This window comes from Medicago sativa, chromosome 3, assembly GCF_051527215.1.
Source record: "Medicago sativa cultivar Bolivia chromosome 3, Bolivia_mono, whole genome shotgun sequence".
Lineage (NCBI taxonomy): Eukaryota > Viridiplantae > Streptophyta > Magnoliopsida > Fabales > Fabaceae > Medicago > Medicago sativa.
The window spans coordinates 86,990,160-87,004,717 of NC_140751.1; the positions used below are offsets into that span (position 1 = coordinate 86,990,160).

At 30.4% G+C, this 14,558-nt stretch overlaps 1 protein-coding gene across 1 annotated transcript; it reads left to right on the plus strand.

Annotated features, from left to right (window-relative positions):
• The first annotated feature begins 10,224 nt into the window (after positions 1-10,224).
• LOC146941406 (cytochrome b5) lies at positions 10,225-12,952 on the plus strand. The gene is made up of 4 exons (XM_085755171.1): positions 10,225-10,302; positions 10,554-10,653; positions 12,333-12,399; positions 12,489-12,952. Exons 2-4 carry the CDS (start codon positions 10,567-10,569, stop codon positions 12,737-12,739), a joined length of 405 nt encoding a protein of 134 aa, XP_085611297.1. The 5' UTR covers positions 10,225-10,302; positions 10,554-10,566; the 3' UTR covers positions 12,740-12,952.
• The last annotated feature ends 1,606 nt before the right edge of the window (positions 12,953-14,558 follow it).

The following is a 14,558-nucleotide window of genomic DNA, read 5'->3' on the forward strand; positions in this document are numbered from 1 at the left end:
GGATGGGAGTCCTTAATAGGGTAGCTAAGCCAAACGTGTTTCTAATTACATTCTTTACTTTCTTTCAAAAAAAAAAATAAAAAAAAATTACATTCTTTACTTTACCTGTCTTATTTTAAAATTAAAAAAGTTTAAGCTCATGCAAATAAACTAGAGTGAGGCTCTGTTTGGTAAAATTATCAGCTAGCTGATAAGCTAGCTATCAGCTAGCTGATAAGCTAGCTTTTAGCTGATAAGGTAGCTGATAGTTTTTAGCTGATAAGCTAGTTGAAGTGTTTGGTAAAATTAGCTGATAGCTTTTGCTTTGAATAATAAGGGTAAATATGGAAGAAAAAATGAGAAGCTAAAAGCTATAAGCTCAAAAGCTACTTGAAGTAGCTTCTGAAAAATAGCTTATAAGCTCCTGAAATAAGCTATAAGCTCGTTGTACCAAACATAGCTAAAGTGTTACCAAACAGAGCTTTTTTTGTTAGATGAGCTTATAAGCTAAAAGCTAATAGCTAAAAGCTCTTTTTTTGGGTTTACCAAACAGAGCCTGAGTATATTTGTACCATGAAAATGTAAAAGGGGTATATAGGAAATACATATTGTATCCCTCAAAAAAAAAAAAAAGGAAATACATATTGTAGCTTTTTTGGAGGGTCTAAGTACATAAAAAAAATCAATGATCACTATTTGCCATTGAATTCAACTCAACTTGAGTTTGTTCAAGTTCAACATGATAATTCTCCGGTCGAATTCAAAGTGTATCGTTATTATAACATAAAACATAATAAAAAACATCCATGTCATTTAGCAAATGTTAACAAAGATCAGATATTTTTAACTGAAAAATAATTTTTTTTTGGTGGTGAACTGAAAAATAATTAGTACAATTGGTACTAGTTAGTAATCTTTTCTTTTAAATTCAACTAGTTTAGAGACCCGGCGTTGTCCGGGTTAGATATTAAATAAGTTTTATAAGTTTGTATGCACGAATACACGTGTCAGTATATTAGATTGAATTTATTTAAATTTACAAATATAATAATATCATAAAAATAAATATAAATGATGAGATGAATGTCCAATGCAAGAATAAAAAGTGTAACAAAATCAATAATGAATTAGTCCAAGTGGTAAGAGTTTTGAGTCCCTTTAAACATGTGGTCATGAGTTTGTTTCGTGGCTCATGCGTATGAGAGAGAAAAATCGATTGAAAAGGAAGAAAGTGGTTGAAATATATATATATATATATATATATATATATATATATATATATATATATATATATATATATATATATATATATATATATATATATATATATGAGAAATAATAAAAGTGGTGTTTGGCAAACCTGAAGAAGGGAAAATGTTAGATGAAAAGAAGGTTTGGGGATTCTGCTTGTGCTCAAAATATGTAAATATGTGATTAACGAAAATTTATTTATTTATAGTTAACATTTGCATTAGAATATGCTGCTAAAAGATAACATAATAACTAATCGAACCTTTTTTTTATCAAAAAAAAAAACTAATCGAACCTTTTTTCCCTCAAACATAAAAATTAATTGAATGATATAGTGTTAAAAGATTAGTAATAACTAATTGAAGCTTCTTTTCAAAAAAACAAATAAACAAATTGGAGTCTTTTAATCATAAAATAAGATCGTATATGTAAACTTTGTTGAAAGTATTATGTGTAGTTTGTTGAGATATTTCCGCTACATAAAATATTAGAAATTCAATAAAAATTTAAAGAAAATATTGAGTAGATAAGATCAAAATGTTGTTGAGATATTTATGTTAAATAAAATAGGGTTAATTAAGTTTTTAGTCCCTGTAAATATTCACAATTTTGTTTTTAGTCCCTATAAAATAAAATCAAACTTTTTAGTACCTGTGACATTTTCCTTAAGCATTTTAGGGACCAAAAATGTTGATGGAAATTTTTTATAAGGACTAAAAATGGTAATGAAATTTTTTTATAGGGACTAAAAATGCTGATGGTAAATTTTATAAGGACTAAAAAGTGTGATTTTATTTTATAGGGACTAAAAACAAAATTTTAAATATTTACAGGGACCATTTACTTAATTAACCCAATAAAATATTGATTTTTAAAAATAGAAAAAATAATAAAAATATTGAGAATGAACGTGGAAGTGACACGTGGCATAAAAAACCTTACTTTATATATATACTATTGATGATTAAACTCAGCTGATTAATTAATTTTTTTTTATCCTCTCCAGCCGAATTATGATAAAAAAAAAAAACTAATAATAAATAGATGGCTGACATTTTCCTATAAAAAAAAAAAAAACGAAAATAGATGGCTGATATTGAAACACAGCTTTGTGGTGGACACGGTATAGAGACATCATATAGCTTCTCCTCCTCAAATGAACAGCATGGAAAACGAGTCGGGCAAAAAAAAATGCATTAAATTTTTTTTTTAAAACAAAACGTATTAAAAACTATAAAAGGCTTTGTCAAATAAAAAAGTATAAGGGGTCGTTTTATGGTCAGGATATGATATGATATAGACAAGATAAACACTTATCATATTATGTGTTTGATGTACGCATGATAACAACCTGTATAAAATTATTTTATCATATTAAATGACAAAATTACCTTTATATCATTTACATTTTTAACATATTTTAACAAATTTTCATATTGTACATATTACAAAAGATGAGTGTTATTTGAATAACCATTTTGTTGACAACTTATATGACAATCATAATTTACAAAAAAAAAAATGTATTTGCACGAAAACCAAAGCAACGGAGAGATAACGTAAAAAATTGATACGAATCCATACAAAAATAAATTGATATCAATAATAATGATGGATGAATGAAATTGAAAATGATGGCATGAGCAAGAAGAAGATAATAATGATGGATGAATTGAATGTTGGATTAATTATTTAATTAATCATTTATGGATTGACAATAATCAATTATTATAAGTTGATGTCATAATATAAATTATGGTCTATTGTGTTAAACACTAATTATATGATGAATTTGAGTGATTGGGCTTTTGTTACTAAATGAACCGTGATGGGTTGGACCATTTAGATAAGCCCAATGAGAGGTCCCTGCCCTCAGCCGTTTAGCTATTTAAACGTCATCCCATTAGACGGTTAATTACTCTGAATATTGGTGAAAACTAGAGCTAGCCGGAATGAGGGTAGTCACCCCTCTCATAGTTGTCGGCGTTGTCTACGGTTATCCTTCATCAATCTAATTCGAAGGTACACAATCTCTTGTTCTTTCTTTGTTATTGTCGATATGCTATAATTTGTATCTAGTGATCTATGGCTAAAAAACACTAAAACTTTTATCAATTGGTATCAGAGCCTAATTAGATACATGTTATGACTATTTGTTTATCTGTGAATCATATACTATTGAATCAGTTTATCATTGTTGTATTCATATGATTCATCCTAGTTGTTTATTGGTCGTAAACTATGGTATGTTGATTTTATTATCACTTGTTAATTAATCTTAATGAATGAATCAACGTACAATTGTCCTGAGATACGATTCTAATCCTGTTTATTTATCACTTGGCTTGTGGCTTTGTTTTGTCACTAAATTGAAATAAAAACACATGAGATTGCCTGTTGTCAAATAATGAGAACTGGATGTTTATCGATTTGCTACCAACCCTATAATTCCAATCAGAAATTTCTCCCGAATGCGATCGTGTTCCCTGCTAAAATCAAAGTAGATCGCTGGGTATTATTCTAAAAGAAATCAATGATTTATATTCGAATTTTGCCAAGAACCCTAAATTTTCAATCTCTGATTTCGATCAATAATTCTCAAAATTGATATGTGGTTTCCCTTTGTCTCTCAATCTCGATCAAAACGCCTTTTGAATCGTCGATTTCCGCTGCATAAATCACCAGAACGCATCGGGTTAAATACGGGTCGAAAACGACCCGTTTCTCTGAAACCGGGCGAAGCAGGAAGCCACAGCGCGTGACTCACACGCGCAAGAAGGAAAAAAAAAAAAGGTCTAAGATTCCCACGCGCGCGTGATGCGCGTATGCCATTCTAAAAATTCCAAATTTTCTATCTTTATGCAAAATAATTATTATTACTGCTATATTCTCATTGGTGTGGTATAATTTTGGAATTTGTTGATAATGTAGATATTTTATGCATAATAATTAGGGGATGAATTGTTTTCCAAAATATCATATTTTCTTGTGTGAAAATTCCTTATTCTTTTGACACTTATGGAAAATCTTATTCTCCCTAATTTGTGATTAATGTGTCACCGAAAAATTTTTCATCCCCAAACTAACTAGTAAATCTTATATTATTTTGGGATAAAAATATATTTTTTCTTCCACCCAGAATATTCTTAAGGAGATTTGATTTATTTTGTACTCATAAAAATTGGGATTTAAATTAGTTTATGAGATCTCTAAATATTTGATGTATACTAATAAAAGAATCATATGTTCTTTTAAATCATGCATTCTTTAGATTTGAGTCTAAAATATAACACTTATGTAAATTATTCTTTTAAAGTGTTAGTATTGTGAAGAATCTTTAGACTCAGTCTTATATTCTTGTCTCAAATATCTTGTATAAACTAATATATTTTTTGAGAATTGTTGATATTGTATTTTTTGATGCATGGATTTCAAAATTTTGTCAAATCTTGAAAAGATCATATATCGATTAAATTGAGAATAATTTATTTCAAATCATGTATTCTCAATATTTGAGCTTAAACTGTTTTTGAAAATTCTCTCTTATATTTACTATTGTGAATTTATAGAAGGCTCAATTTTGTTAATTTTAATGCCAAGTATAATTAATTTATATTTTACGATTTTAAATATTCTTGGCATTATAAATATTCTAATGTAAGATATTCTTGAATTCATATTGTCTTAGCATAAAGATCCAAAGTTCACTAATTCATCATTCTTTTGGCGACATATTTAAAACTAAGACACTTGTCTTTGATTCTTGTCACAAATTGTTTTGAAGGGTCCTCATAATATTTTGTTTTCAAAATGAGTATAGTGAGTTGTATATATGTGTCATTTATATTAATTGAATATAATATTGACATATTTCTCTTTAATATACATTATGCTTTCTGCTATACTCCCTAATCTAGACCCGTAATTTATTACTCTAAATTTTGTGATAAATACTATTAGTGTGTCTTGTCGCAATTAAATATTTGGATCACAATTATGTTAAACTATGTATTTTTGTATATAGTAAATAATGCATTGTTGCATTTTTTTATGCTAAAATCATAATGATGAATTAAAATTTGTAAGCCTCTTTGTTGTTTATCTGTTAACTATTATCAAAACAACTTATGAAGAATGGAGGCAATTTTTTGAAATATGTATCATCCTTACATCTGAATTCTTATATAAATCATATTGATTTATAATTAGAGTCTCACATATGCTTATTTATAATTGCTTATTCTCTATTGATGAATATTTTTGAGATGACTATATTATAAGATATTCTTGTTAAGCCATCAAAATTCAGTGGCTCTAAGTATAAGGATGAATGTCACACTCTGCGAGGTAAGTTGTTATTTAATTATTTTATCCTCTTGTGACTTATTGCTTATTATTGCACATATGAAGAAATTTAGTTCTTCTTCTCTTTTGTTGTGCAATTATGATATCCTATATAGAAGTGAAATTATTTTTCAGAATATTCTAAACAGAACTCTGTTGTTATATACTATTTTCTTACTATAATGCTCCATTTTGTATTTGTGTTTTTTCTAATTTATAGTGGGAGTATTGAAAAATTTTATTCTAAGAGTTCTTTTCTGGATAAATTAGAAAACTATTTGACACACTTCTATTCCAAATAACAACTTTTGTTATTATACTACTTCATATAAAAGAAATTCTAAAGTCATATTTATGATGTGCTAATTTAAAATATTGTTAAGCACATTTTTCTATCGTTTGAATATGACCGAAGTTGAGTAAATTTAAGTATAATTGTTTATGCATGATATTATTGTATCATATTCTCTTAAGCATAAACATTATTTATTTGTATAATTGTAATCTCACCTATCGTGGGTACAATTATGCAAATTTTGTTAAATAGATTAGCATTATATTGGTAACAGTCATACCCTATCGGTGTGTTGTTATTAATATAATTGTTATTATTCAATGTACCTAAAATGTTTATACTTATGTCAATTATAATTAGAATACTTTATCAATGTTTAAATTTTGTAAGACATAAGAATGGTACATTGTGATGATATAGTTCTTACTTATTATCCTTAAGATCCTTGAATGAGATTAATATAAGTAAGTTATTTTGTTAAAAGACATGTAGAAAATTGTATAAATTTTGAAATCCAATATTATTATATTTTGAATTAAATTTATAACTATATGTGATTTTTTTTTATATATATAAATATTTTGGATTGCTACTATCCCTTTGTTAGTGACGGACATATCCTATCGGTGTGACGTTACTTAACATATCATTTTGTGATAGAGAAATAGTTGAATATTTTATTTAAAATATTTTCAAACTTTTAATTCAACTATCATGATTAGTTCTCTATCAAGTGGGAGAATCATTGCTATGTATTGTGTAACGTGATGGACATACCCTATCGGTATGACATTACTTAACACAATCATCCTTTTGTGGGTAAGATAGTTTCACTATCATTCTTCAACAAGTGAGAAAAATTCTACATGTCAACTAACTATATCTCATAAACAAATATATTTATTTGTTTTCATATTTTAGATATGAAATTTTTGTAGAGACTTATATTGAGGATATTAGTTATGTTATTGCTATTCTTTAATACTTATGGAAGCTTATGACTATTTTCTCTTATATCCTCAATAATAATAAAATATAAGTCTTGTGTATTTCCGCTGCTTGTAACCTAATTGTTTCTCAAATTTGTGTAAGTATAAATTGTAGCATTTGAGTTTTGAGTGAGTTATTAAAATTGTGAACAGAGTCTTATATCCTATTTTTAGAGACTCATCTCACTCATATGATGATAAATTTTTTATATAATCATCATACTCTGTCATATAACGGTTACTATGTTTATAAAATTCTGTGGAATTTTAATTGTGAAAAGGAGATCTTGTGTTATAAAATTCTTAAATGGAAATTTATGTTCTCCTTAATTCTAAATGCAGAATATGTGGTTAACTACGAAACCCAATTCTTGATAATATCTGCCATTGATAAAATATGTATTTATGGGGGTTTCATATTATTCTTGAGTTACCACTTGTGTTAATAATTCTGCTATGCTCATGTGCAAAATATGTGGTTGAGTTCATGAAACTCTGTTAGTTAAAATCATATAACCACTTATGTTAATAATTTTGCACTAGTAATTAAGTATCCCACTGTTGAATATTACATTATTATAATTTTTTTTTTTGTATCAGTGATCACTAATGAGAATCCCACTTACTCTTGTTTATATATACGTGGGATCAGTGGGAGTGTGTACACAATATTATATATTATGAGCTCAAATGAGAAATCTCACTTTTATTTATATATATGTGAGATCAAGAGAAATGTGTACACAATATTATTGTCGTTATCGCCATATACTCTTGTGCACACTATAAAATATGGCATAACTTAAGAGACTTTAAACTTTAGTCTCATTCTATTATATTGAGATATATGTTAAAATTCTATCGATCTCAATGAGCATCATAATTGGATGCTTAAGTCAATTTTGTTGGAATATGCACAATAACTTCTTGGCATGCAAATATACATTGTGCTTCAGTTTTACCAACATTCCACATTTTTGAGGTCATACAATGGATAATATCAATACTCCTATCGAGTATGATATTGTGTTCTTGTGGTACTTATAATTTGAGATAATCATAAATGTTCTTTTGTTATTGACATTCTAGTGGCCACATTAATCCACATTTTTTTTCTTCTTTAAACTAAGTGTCTATGTTAATCCAATTTGGGGATTATTGAATTTCCTATTTTGCTTTTATGGATTTTCATAGTCACATTTTTTGTAAAACTTGGATTAATTGAATGTCGTAGAACATTTATTGATTTTGACTATATGTAATTACACTCTTAATAGGCTATCCCTATAAGTAATTACTATTCGTGTACCTATGTGGATATAGGACTTCTGTAATATTGAAAACTCATTGGCAGAACCACTAACCACAGGCTTATGTATATGAGTATTGTAACTCATAATGATTTGATCAAGTCTATGTTATTTTGGGTTAGTGGGAGTTTGTTATAGCATTTTTAAAATGCTTGGGCTATTCTTTAGTGACATATTCTTTTTAATTCAAACGTGTCACTATAGATTCATCATTTGTTAGAAAAGTGAGTCTTTGATCTGTATGATTTGTTTTCCCTACCGGATTCAATTTCTGCAGCATTAAAGCTTACTTCTCTTTTGAATGATTAGTGCTTTGACCATACATGTATTTTTAAATTTTTAAATTCTTTATGACAAGTGAATTTTTTTTATTCTTTCAGTAATTGAGTATTGTCATCCAAGTGGGAGATTGTTGGATTAATTATTTAATTAATCATTTATGGATTGACAATAATCAATTATTATAAGTTGATGTCATAATATAAATTATGGTCTATTGTGTTAAACACTAATTATATGATGAATTTGAGTGATTGGGCTTTTGTTACTAAATGAACCGTGATGGGTTGGACCATTTAGATAAGCCCAATGAGAGGTCCCTGCCCTCAGCCGTTTAGCTATTTAAACGTCATCCCATTAGACGGTTAATTACTCTGAATATTGGTGAAAACTAGAGCTAGCCGGAATGAGGGTAGTCACCCCTCTCATAGTTGTCGGCGTTGTCTACGGTTATCCTTCATCAATCTAATTCGAAGGTACACAATCTCTTGTTCTTTCTTTGTTATTGTCGATATGCTATAATTTGTATCTAGTGATCTATGGCTAAAAAACACTAAAACTTTTATCATTGAACTCGAAAATGATGGCAAGAGCAACAAGAAGAAGAAGAAGAGAGGAAGATGTGGATGAATCAGGTAGAGAGGATAAGGCTCGGGGTAAATTTAGGATTTCTTTTATCAAACATAAGTTAATTTTAATCCAGCCCAAATTCAGGATAGAAAATACAATTTATCATATCCTATTGATATATCAAACGAAGGATTAAAACAAAATATGATATATCTTTTCTATCCTGACTCTCTATCATGACCATCAAACACATCTTAAAAGGTATGTGAGCTGTATAAATTACACTATCTTCGTTTTTTTTTTTTTTTAAGAAACACTCTCTTCAGTTCAGAGTGACTTAAATTACACTATTATCTCACATACAATCAGGTCATCAAATAATTGCCACATCGACATTTAAAAATTATAAAAAATTACTCAATATATATTTTTTTAAATTGCGAGTGTATTTAAAAATGAGTTTTAAGGTGGTTAAAATGTGATGCTCCACATTTACAGACATCATTTACGTAAGAAAAATGTTAACTAGTGCTCCGAGCACTAGATAATGAAACTAATATGGAAATTTTTACATCGAAAATGATGAAAAGTGAAATGCTCTACTTTATGAAAGTCAAAAAGTTGTTATTTTTAATAAAAAAAATATATTTTTAACGTTCTTAACTAGTGCTCCAAAGACATTGATTGACATGACCCTTTACGTCGTTAAGCAACGTCTCTCAAAACATTTTTAAATCGAAGACATAAAAAACACCTTCTCTCAAAGCAACAACTCTGTCAATCATATTTTAAGAGAAGGGAACCGCAATCTTCTAGTTAAGGCATAGAACTTCATTATATTCTACCTTGCTAATTTACGTGTCATCTTTGGACGACATTGTCAATCTGATGGCGCATCATGAACCTATTTTCTCGTGGAATAGTTTTTGTTTTGTGGTGGCCGAGGTCTGAATCCAGACCTTGCATATATTATACATTATGCATACCAACTGAGCTAAACTCACGAGAACTTTGAGGACATGTTGCATGTTGTTTAATTAGCCTTGCAACAATTTTTTTTTACATAATTAAGCGATATAAACAAAATTTTGATTGAACAAAAAAAACAATTGTGTTGGTAATATTGTAAATATGGATAAAGTAGGAGGTTAATGTTAAAGTCCAAAAGAATTTGGTTTATAAGCAAGCACATGGGCAATTCAGTGTCACCAACCCCAAAGTGAAGAAGAGATTTGACACAACACAACTCAACTCATCACTCAGAATCTCCCAAGGACCGGAAGTGGTAATTCCCTCTTGTTTTTTCCCTTCAAATTCTTCTCTTTTCCCTTTGCATCGATTCTTTTCTAACAATTTTTCATCGATAATAAAATTCACACTTTTTCATTTTCTTCTTTATTCTCTTTTGAAGATGATTTGATGTGATGCATGCTTGTTCCCCTTTTTATTGATTCTTTAGATCTTTTTTTTCTTATTCAGATAAAATTAATTTGTGGGTTTGACTTGAATTTTTCTGGGTCTTTGATTTTGTGGCAGTGAAAGAAAAAAAATGGCTTCAGATCCAAAGCTTCACACTTTCGATGATGTGTCAAAGCACAACAAGACCAAAGATTGCTGGCTTATTCTCTCTGGAAAGGTATATTTTTTTGCAAAAAGTTTTTTTTTCCATGATTGATTATTCTTCGGAATTATCGACACTGATAAAACACAAACAAAATTGTGATTATGCTAATTAAATGCTTCTTTTGATTTTAATTTTTTTGTTGAAGATGAAGTTCAAGTTTTTGGGATCATGCATGTTACATATATTTCCTGGATCTTGTGCATTGCATGTTGCAGAGTGTTCTTAATTGTAATTCATTTGTAGTGAACTTGTTTTATCTTGCTTTTGAACAATTTTATCTGCTATTTAGTTTCCTATTTTTAAGATTGAATGTTGTTGAGGTTTTGTTCATGCTATGTCTAGATCAGTGTGGTTAACAAATTATGGTTCCTGTTCTTCTGTACTTGTAGACAGATTACATTTTTTAGGTTTTTTCTATGCATCTTATTTTATGTTACATGTTTGAGGTTAATAATTGTTTCATTTTCATATATTTTGACATTTCAACTTTAAATATGATATATTCTAGAGTCAAGCTTGCCTACATGACATGCTTCGTTTGTCAACCACCACCTTAAGTTTGGATCTTATTGTAGCATATTGAATTATTCAAATCTGAACGGTTATATAGATGCTGCAATTTAAACTTTGCCTCTTACTCATAGATGACCAAATAATAAAATGAGTCATCGTGTTACTGTTTCATAGTATCCTAACACCAGTAATTTTGCATGCTAGAGAGTGGTTGAGTAGAAGAATATAGCATCTGGTTGACACAAATTATCATGAGAAGTTGATCATCCTTTATGTGCATTACTAGTCGTGTACTGGCTTTAGTCCATATGTACTAATATTTTAACTGTCACGTAAAATATGGTCAATTTGATTCCATACCTTTCATAAGCGAGCAGTATCGCAAACAAATGAAAAAAACTAGCACACCCGAACGTGTAAGAAGAATGAATAAGAAGAATGAATATTAGGAATAGATATTAATATAATGAGAGTCTCTTATATTACATTTGTATTTTGTGGGGTGTATCGAAATTGAATGTCAGTTGATACATGAAATATTTGAATCATTGAACTTACCTGCAGATCTTGAGATCTATCTGATGTTTGATGCCATGTGGGACTTGGGAAGGGAAGTTTTAAGTTAATCTACCTCTTATTGGTATCCTTTTAAAATGGAGGGAGGAAAAAAAGGATTAACATGTAACCTTCATAAACCCGTCTTCCTATAATGGGTTATTAATTTATGCGCCATACTCTTCCTTTCCACAGTTTGATTCTTTATCCTTCTGTTCCCTGTGACGTCGAAACACAATGGGGAGAGTGTTGGTCAAATAGCAAGATGTTAGTCAAATATGCTCTGAGAGGTGGTCTTCCTCAATCTTCCTTTTATATAGCTTAGATGCTTTCATTGGCTATTTTAATGTTGCCTTCCCCTAACCTATCTTCCTATAAGACATTAGCTAGTCGAAAATCTAGCAGAAGGAAAACCACTTTCACTATTTTAAACGTTGCCTGATATTGCGATGGCCAATTGTGAGGCTATTCTAATTCCCTGAAAAATGCAGAGCACCATGTATATTGGCCTGAATGGTCACTATTGGGCCAAATACATAAATTTTTCTACATAGTTTTAGTATGTGATAATGTTAATGTTAATATCTGCCTCTTAACGATAATTTGTTCTTCAATCATGTTAGGTGTACGATGTCACCCCTTTTATGGAGGATCATCCCGGAGGTGATGAGGTTCTGTTGTCTGCAACAGGTATGCTTATATCATTCGAAAAGGGTATGCTACTAAAGCACTGAGGATAACCATATTGATTATATTGTACTATACTGTATCAATTACAGGGAAAGATGCAACCAATGATTTTGAAGATGTGGGACACAGTGATTCTGCTAGAGAAATGATGGACAAATACTACATTGGTGAGATTGATCCATCCACTGTTCCCCTTAAGCGCACCTACGTTCCACCTCAGCAATCTCAGTACAATCCGGACAAGACTTCGGAATTTGTGATCAAGATTTTGCAGTTCCTGGTGCCTCTCCTGATATTGGGCTTAGCCTTTGTTGTCAGAAACTACACCAAGAAAGAGTAGTTCCTTCTTTATCATCATATTGCACCCTTGTGAGGGGTCTGTTAGCTATTTATAGAGGGTCATTCAAAGGACAGTGGTTAGTTTCTTCTTGGTGTCTTGAGCATTGAAACTGGATTATAATGTTTTACAACTTTCTGGTAATGGTACTGGTGTCATTGTGACTGAAAAACCTAATAATGTTGGATTGTGAATTTCATATCTCTTCGTTTAGCATCTTTGTTTCATTGGTATTTTCTCAAGCCTTTTTTTTTTTAAAGGATCACTCTAATTCTGATTTAATGAGTTTTATTGTAAGACCCTTAATTTTCCTGTTTATGGGGATGCAAAGTGCAAGATACTCTGCAACTAGATTATTGTCCCAGGTTGACTGTAATGGTACTACTGCGTTACACCTGGTGACCAGTGTACTTCAATTAAAAGTCCTTTAGTTCTGGGGCTACTTGCTTGCTTAAGTGATGAATAATTCTCCCCGTAGTCCCTATAGGTGATACCATAAGAGGCTACAACTACTATGGAGTACGGACCATTATTACATGTGGTCTTCGGTAACTTTTTCCACTTCCACCAGTAAGTGGTTACAGCTACCATGGACCATTAGAGCCTAACTTAAGGTTGTAAGAACAGAAAACAGTTTAACTGCAAACCAGAATTGTTTAGTGATACTTTTGGTCCATATGTTGCGACCAAAACCCACCAAACAATCTAAACAAAGGCTGAAAAATTAGGTGGATTTGTTGCTATCTTAGGTGGCATTTTGTGCGAATTAATATTGGTTGTTGCACTGATTTGAGAGGGTCGCAGATGTGTTCTGTTGGGGGATGAATAGCAGTAGAACAAACTTGGTAAAAATGGTTGTTGCAAGCCAGATCAACGAGGTTCTCTTGGTTGTAATAAGAGGGAGAAATTTCTTGCAGCGCTTAGGTTGATTCTCATTGTTATTCAACCTCCAACAACAGATTAACAAATCTCTAATCTCCAAGCAAATGGATAGAATTCTCGACAACAACGTTGCATTTCCTACAGATGTTGTTTGTAGTTTGAGCATTGCATGCACCCTCTCAAACAAATTCTGATGTGTTCAGATCCCTGCCAACGTCACACAGCTTGAAACACAAGATGAGGAGCTTGGTGCAGCTGTTCTAAATAATTAAAAGTCGAAGCAACAGAGAAGGTACCATTAGATGTACCAGACCAAGCTATACTATCTGGACCAAGATAATACAAGCGTAACAATATGGTCATAGATAGCTTTAGGAAGATAATGAGATATTCCATCCGTTCCAAAATACATGCCGCATTTTTACAATATGTACTATTTACATGACTTTGCAATTATCAGCCAGAGACGAGGAATCAGTCATGCGGGGAAGTAAAACATCTTTTTTAGAACCAATTATCAACTTCAAAAGTCAACCATCTTACCATCAGCAACACGCCAAACCAAATTCTTTTGAACCTCTTCCTAACAAGACGAAACACCTTTCAAAAAATTTGATCCTTGTCTAGCACTGTTGATGGGAGGAATTAGATCATTTTCACATTTGGATTAAAATAAAAGAGTTAAAGTTTAGGATACGAATCATGACAAACACAGAAAATACTAATATAACAACAATTAACATAGTTACATTTGTCATTGAAAAAGATATCATTACCACATTGGTATTTAGGTCAAATAGTTTTAGCCCCCATGTCTGATTTGCTGAGACAAAGCATCCACCCAAACCTCCACATTTTTTTGGTCTACACCCCGCTTTCCAATTAACCAGATGTAATTTCCTACTATGATCCGTATCACCCACATAAAATTACGACGCTT

What these genes read in the sequence shown, in the direction of transcription:
- LOC146941406 (XM_085755171.1), top strand. Translation starts at nt 10,567, where the DNA reads ATGGCTTCAGATCCAAAGCTTCACACTTTCGATGATGTGTCAAAGCAC. An exon ending in GGCTTATTCTCTCTGGAAAG is followed by an intron (nt 10,654 to 12,332) that starts GTATATTTTTTT and finishes CAATCATGTTAG; the next exon opens with GTGTACGATGTCACCCCTTT. An exon ending in GGTTCTGTTGTCTGCAACAG is followed by an intron (nt 12,400 to 12,488) that starts GTATGCTTATAT and finishes TATCAATTACAG; the next exon opens with GGAAAGATGCAACCAATGAT.